General features: G+C 42.6%; 1 protein-coding gene across 10 annotated transcripts in view; it reads right to left on the reverse strand.

Annotated features, from left to right (window-relative positions):
- Positions 1–7,113, reverse strand: part of APP (amyloid beta precursor protein) — a 288,182-nt gene that overhangs the window by 102,638 nt on the left and 178,431 nt on the right. For 3 of the 10 annotated variants that reach the window (XM_007466495.1, XM_007466492.1, XM_007466491.1), the window contains 2 exons: positions 3,143–3,310; positions 579–635 (listed from right to left, as the gene is read on the reverse strand). The exons of 5 other annotated variants lie outside the window; for them this stretch is intronic. In XM_007466495.1, coding sequence (XP_007466557.1) covers positions 579–635; positions 3,143–3,310 — 225 coding nt within the window. The remainder of the gene's footprint in view (positions 1–578; positions 636–3,142; positions 3,311–7,113) is intronic. 2 more of the 10 variants (XM_007466494.1, XM_007466493.1) reach the window with 1 other exon arrangement.

Below are 7,113 nucleotides of genomic sequence, written 5' to 3' on the forward strand. Positions count from 1 at the left end.
TTCCCTACATCTTAATGATGAAATCAGAAGATGGGCACTTCTGTCCCACTAGTGTGCGTTCAGGGAGGGGACGGAGAGGTCTTGACTTCTAAAAGCGACCGTTTACTTGCCTAAAGCATAACAGCTGTCTTGAAACACACCCAACTGAAGCCTTCACATATGTTATTGGTCCATAAAGTTAGTACCATGCATGCACATTAAATATTTTTCTGGGAAACAAGTCACTTAGACACACAGGCTTTTGCTAAATCGTGCCATCTTGTGAGCTTTAGGAAATAAAATATTGATGCCAAATGAAACACAAAATAACACTGTATATACAATATTTTATAGAACCACATGAAATAAAAAGGACACTGATCAGAAATAGAAGCTTTGTCAAAGCTCTTAGCCCAACAGTGGAAGCTATCTGGCAAAATTAGACGTAATTACAAGCAAGGCAACGGAAATAAACATTTGGTTAAAAGACAGGTGTTCAAGAAACACAAAACCATGCAAAGGTGAGGAGGCTGGAGCTACAGTCCAGCCATGCAACGTCCTCCTCCCTCCTCCCCTCCCTTGAGTGAATGACAACATACGTTTAACAGGATCTTGGGGAAGAGGTTCCTGGGTGGTCTTGAGTAAACTTTGGGACACTATGGAGAAAATAAGAGAACATAACTAAAAACAAAAATGGAAACATGGGAATGATGGATGAAACTCACTCATACAATTCTACTGACCAAAGGAAATAACAAAAACGAAAACATTGAATTAAAAACAAAAACTAAACAAATATCCTGAGCTTGGGCCCCAGCATGGAACCACGGTAAACACACAAACAAAAGATATTTTTCTACAAAAACATCTTGGATTGTGGATATTCTGTCTCTGACAGTACATCCCAGTACCCCGTGGAAGGACTTCTTGCTCCCATCTCTCTCCTTTGTGCCAGGATCACCAATTCCCATCCGTCCCGTCTTCATGGTATCTCTATTCTTTACACCCATTCCAAGGGCAGCCCTGGCAGTCGGCTCTGGTTACTGATTGAAGATTTTACTCTCCACTTACATCTGTCCACTCTTCTAACTGGCCTTCAGCCTCTCGTGTTTGCTCTCTGGATACGTTATTCTATAACCCACCTCCCCTGAAACTAAGTACTGACTGTTTGTCCATTACACCTTTGTTGGGAGCATCTATCTTTTGCAAATTTCTTGGCAAAGGGTGTGCCATCCAGAGCACCTCTAGAGGTTCCATCTGATCTGTGGTGCCCATGGCTCTTGCTCCCAGTCTGAGTCAAATCAAACTAATCAAATGGAGGGGGTGTGCAGTGAGGGTAATAGTGAGATATTTTGGGGGGCGGAGAATAATTTTTAATTATTATTATTTTTTTTGGCGGCACTGCGGGGCATGCAGGATCTTAGTTCTCTTGACTAGGGATTGGACCTGCGACCCCTGCAGTGGAAGCGCTGCGGCCTAACCACTGGACCGCCAGGGAATTCCTGATAATTTCTAATTCTTGATGCAAATTCATCACTGTTAATAACTTTTAAAACCCTCTTTCTTATTACATGTATGGATATATTTGTATATATACCCACACATACATATTTATATTTCAAAACATAAATCCACCCCAGGGAAAGGGAGAAAAAAGTTGGAAATCTGCCAGGAAATCTCCCACAGCAGCGAAACCAGCGAGAATCATTATAACAAAAGCCATTTGTTTAAGAGGCTCGGGCAACAGAATCCGCCATTGTCCTCCAAGTTACCCAACCTAATTATCGTTTTTGTTTGAAACTCAGGAAAGGAGTCTTTTGAGCTGGAAGCCACAATCTTCCCATCAGAGCCAGAAAAGAAGCCCTTGGGGTTACCAGTTCCTAAACCTGTTCTCACACAGGGTAGAAGGGGAGTCATCTCTCACCCAAGAGACCAACAGGAACTTTTCCAGTAGATTCCACTTAGATACGGGGCTTCACAGTAGAAGGTGTTGATATTGTAGACCCTTTGTTGTTTAGCTTAATCTTATGATCACACTGGAAAACAATTTATATAATCCCTGGGAATCCTAGGCAGGAAATGGTGGCTGTTGCTCTCACCAGAACAACTGGAAAAAGGCAGGAGTCTCTCAAAAGAGAAACATGTAATTATTGAGTTTAACCTTTAATTTATCAAGTTGAGTAACTATTCCTTGAGTAGATCCCACTTCCTTCTAGTGGAATAGATAGATAGATACATAGGTAGGCAGGTAGTTAGATAAGAGGTAGGCAGATAGATAGATAGATAGATAGATAGATAGGGGATTTAATGTGAAAGGCTGTTAAGAAGAACAGAGGTCCCAGATGTTTGGTGTGTTACCTCTGGAGAACTATCTGTGGAAACAGTTTCAGCTTGCATTTAAGTAATCATGACTTCATTTATTTATTCCCCCTGAGTTATGAAAAACTTAAGCTGGAAGAGAAAAAGGCTTGGAAAATTATATTCCCTGAGCCTTAGTCACTAACGCTAAGTGAGGAGTTTTCTTCTGTCCATTCCAAGATAAGACACGAAAACTCGCCATTGCAAACGTCCCTGTGTGAGCTCAGGTGCCACCGGGGCATTTCTGTCCTCTGGCATCTGAAGTGCATGTGCTCAACTCAAGCCCATTCCCTCGCCACCACAATAAACGTCACGTATTATGAAATGATACTCATCACGGCAGTACGTCTTGCCAGTGGCACGGAAGCATCATCAGTCAGGCTTCCGGTGGTAACCCTTATTTACACGTGGAGTGCACATGCAGAGGCCCGAACACAGAGGGACACGGACAAACACGTAAGTATACATTTGCAGAAACAGCTGAGAAGACAAAACAGCAACTCCAGCTTGGCTTAAAGAGAAGCACTCAAAAGTCCCTCGAGACTGCAAGACGGATGCACCACAGCTAGTACAAGAACACATCCACGGCCATGCTTTATTAGAGAAAGACGCAGATGTGTGCTCATGATCGAACGTCCTGGAGGAGATGCCCGGCAATTAGAGACTGACAGAAACGTGGTTAGTGGTAGCAACAGACCCATTCCCGAGAACCAGGAAAACCATCGGAAAACCAGTTTGTTACAAAGAGCAGAGTCAGTGGCGAGAAAGATGAAAAGGTGGCCAGGCTGGAGGAAGGTCCACTTACTGACGCTGCCACACACGGCCATGCAGTACTCCTCTGTGTCAAAGTTGTTTCGGTTGCCGCCACATCCGCCGTAAAAGAACGGGGCGCACTTCCCTTCAGTCACATCAAAGTACCAGCGGGAGATCATTGCTCGGCATGGCCCCGTCTCGGCTTGTTCAGAGCACACCTCTAATCAGAGGAGATGTGGGGAACCACATTTAGCATGAGAAGGTACGGCTGGCTGTTCATGTACACATGTTTACTATTCTTAACGCGTTAGTCCTCCCAGTGGTAATTGGGCTGGGTTTATCCGGCAGCATCTGACAGACATTTACTGAGGAATTTAATTATCTACCAGGACTTTGGAATTACTTCTGAAACAAAGCAGTGCATGCTTGTCTGGTTTAATGAGTGTAGCTCTCAGTAGTAATAAAAGGATTCCAGCTAGAGGTGAACAGACCTTTTCGGTGCTTTCAGATAATATTAAATGCCTCAAGGTGTGCGCACATCAAAATATTTCTTCCCTATAAAAAATAAACTTCTCTTTTAAATAGTTTCAAGGCAACTTTAAAGGTAAAAGGATTATGTCTGATTATGATGCAAAAAGTTTAACCTGTTGCAAACACCTGATTGTTTTCCTTGAATAAATGACTGCCTTGACTTAAAGTATAAACTAATTATACATATTCTGAATGTGATCCAGTTTTCAGAGAGACCCAGCCTGTCCACTGACTATATTTGAAAACATACATAAAACCTGTGAAAGTGACTTCAAGTCGATTATGTTAACTCTAATTAAAGACAAATTCTTCTTTGAATATTTGTCTGTCCCTTGGCCAAAAATGTTTCAAATAACAAAAGAGTCAAACAACTCCCATTTGTTAATACATACCATACACTGTTTTACATTATAACACAGCTTACCTGTCAACATGCCTTGCCACCCTCACCAAAATCAGATTCATAATCCCTGATTGACTGAAAGTGTAGCAACTTGTAGGATTCCATTTGTAAAGTTATTGCAATTAGAATTAGAACTCTACCTCCCATGTATATTCCATTTTTGTTAGAAGTCAAAACGATTTTCCTACTCGGTTTGCGTCCCACCCTAGCTAGGCTTACAGAGATCCTTCTGATACCTCAGCGCACTCAGATGTCTTGCTTATTCTTAGTTTTACTAACATGCCAGGGAAAAGCATCCTTCTTGTAAAAGACAAAAATCCATGCATAACTCAGAGCTTCCTATTAGGAATATTCAACAGACTACTCTAGGAAGAGTCTCATCAATCAATCACTCAAAGATCCACAATGTTGATGTAAAAGGAACTACTGTTTTGCTTTCCTCTACCCATACCACTCACTGTTCTTTTCACTCAAGGTCAAGAGGTGATGGCAAAACCAGAAGCTGCTACCATCATGATGATGTCAACAGAGTAGGGAGGGACAGTCAGCTGAGCCCAGAAGGCTAGTGTCAAGCTCCCTTCAGGAGAAGTGTCCTGTGTAATAGATGCCTAAGATGACTCTGGCTCTCTTTGGATGGTTTTAGGATGGAAACAACTGGCTCCAAGAGCATCAAGCTCAACATCACCCATCATTCTGGTCATCTCATTTGATAGTTACTTTCAAAGTCCATGCTTGCCAAGCCATGATGTGTTTCTAGTTAGTTTTCTTTATGGAATTTTCCTGTATGATAAAAATCTGCCAAATGGTTGACACAGTATCCCATCCAGCTGGTAATTTGATTTATTCCCCAAATTAAACGACTAGCATTCTAACTTACAAAGGATTAAGTTAGTTTTGGTGTGTGTGTAGGGGGGGTCTGATCACCTCTGAGTTACTGACAAAGTAGCTTCTGGGCTGCAGAGCTAGCAGCCATGCGTGCCCACATGTGGAGTCCCTTCAAACCACAGCTCTCAGCTGTCTCCACTCCTGGATGGTATCTTCTCTCTCTCTTTCTCTCTCTCTCAGTTGTAAGAAACATGAACATGTTGGCTTTACCCTCCTTTTCTATACCTCCCTCACCAATCTGTACATGTTCACGTAATGTGCTTTCCTGTTTCTAACACAGAATGATACTCGTCCTTGTACCGATTCCAAAAAGAATGCCAGGCAACCGTGTATACACTGTGGTTGAAGTCAGACTGAAGTTGCAAGTGGCTTCTGCTACAAAGAAAGGCACAGAAACACGACCCTAAGTCACGGGAGCGTGGGCAACAAACCTCACTGTGTCTCAACAATTCATGCTGCTGCTCACGTTTTATACCTCTTACAGCACCAAATACGTATCTTCTGATACTTGCCTGCCACAGGTCCATTTATACATCACAGCTGTGCAGGGGCAAAAAACGTCTTCACGCTACATCCAGTGTACTAAATAAAACTGGTAGAATTTCGGGTGGGTGCAAGTTAAGTAATGGGATCTCAAAGGAGTTAATCCATGACAGATATTTGCCCTTGGTTGTGACCTAATACGATATCTTACTTTTCACGAAAGCAAAACTTCCTGGTCTAGAACCCAGGTGATATTACAATATATTATCATTTTCCTATACTATGGGTGAAACATTCATTTTTATTTTATTCATTTTTGTTTTTCTTCTGCCTCATTCTAAATGGCTATGAAACCCTCTGTTACAGCTAATTGGCAGAGCCCCATTGAAGAAGAAAAGGGATTCAGGACTCAAAATTCATTTATATATCAACTAAGCAAATAAAATAAACTACCTGAGGAGCCTACAGTTCTTGTTGGAGTTTCCAGTTATAAGACCCTTGACTCATCAATCCCTAAAGGCAAATAATCTCCATTTGGAGTGTTTTGTTGGTTCTCCCTGACATTACCATGGCTGCTGGCACTCCTGACTTTAAATGGGCCCAAATACTTTCATGACTCTGGTATGTGTGGACATAGTGGGGAGTAAGAATCAATCCCATGGTACTCACATACGAGAGGATATTTGAGATAACGTGGTCAGGAGTTGGTATAACAGCATATCAAATGTCATAATATGTGGAGCAACAGACATATGTCAGCCTAGAGGAACAGGAGTGTGAATGTACCTGTCACTTTGGAACCTCTGATCTGCTGACACGGAGGAATGTGCTCCAGACGTGGACAAGTGATAAAGGGTATCTCATTGTGATCCCTCCAATTATCAGCATTGCTGATCAGCCATCAACCTCGCATTGCCTAGCACTTTCTTTCTGGCAATGAGTAGAACATCAGCGTCCTAGAGCAGTAAAGCTGATTTCAAAGGGAATTCTTTTTTTTTTTTTTTTTGCGGTATGCGGGCCTCTCACTGTTGTGGCCTCTCCCGTTGCGGAGCACAGGCTCCGGACGCGCAGGCTCAGCGGCCATGGCTCACGGGCCCAGCCGCTCCGTGGCATGTGGGATCCTCCCGGACCGGCGCACGAACCCGGCAGGCAGACTCTCAACCACTGCGCCACCGGGGAAGCCCTCAGAGGGAATTCTTGAGTGGGATGGATCACTTTTCATCTCTCACTCGTAACTGTATTTCTACTCTACTGTAGAGCACACAAGTGTTTGATCTCTCTGACCTTTTCTCTAACCCTTCTCTTTACAAAAAACATTGTCCATGTAATTGAAAAGAGAACCTTTCATTAGTCTGGGAGAGGTTGAGGGGTAGTCATGGGGTCAGCACTGGGGAAGTATTATGTTAATGCCTTTACACACGGTATTAGTAAGTATAAAGGAGATGGCCAATGACTCTCCCAAGGGAGTGAGAAGAAAGAGCACATACTTGGGCTGAGGAAGTGTTAAGTGGTCAATGTCAAGTTCATAGCTGTGATATTATGCTATAAACGGGGAAAACTGGGTGAAGACTATTCAGGATATCTTTCTATTAATTCCTTCACTGCATGTAAATCTACAATTATCTGCACAAAATGTAAAAGAAAAACATCTCACATTAAGAAACATATAAGAGGAACGTTGGTAGTTCAGTTTGCCTTGGAATTCTATCTTGTCTCTTTCC

The sequence above is a fragment of the Lipotes vexillifer genome, unplaced genomic scaffold (genome assembly GCF_000442215.2).
Source record: "Lipotes vexillifer unplaced genomic scaffold, Lipotes_vexillifer_v1.1 scaffold340, whole genome shotgun sequence".
In the NCBI taxonomy this organism is placed as follows: Eukaryota; Metazoa; Chordata; class Mammalia; order Artiodactyla; family Lipotidae; genus Lipotes; species Lipotes vexillifer.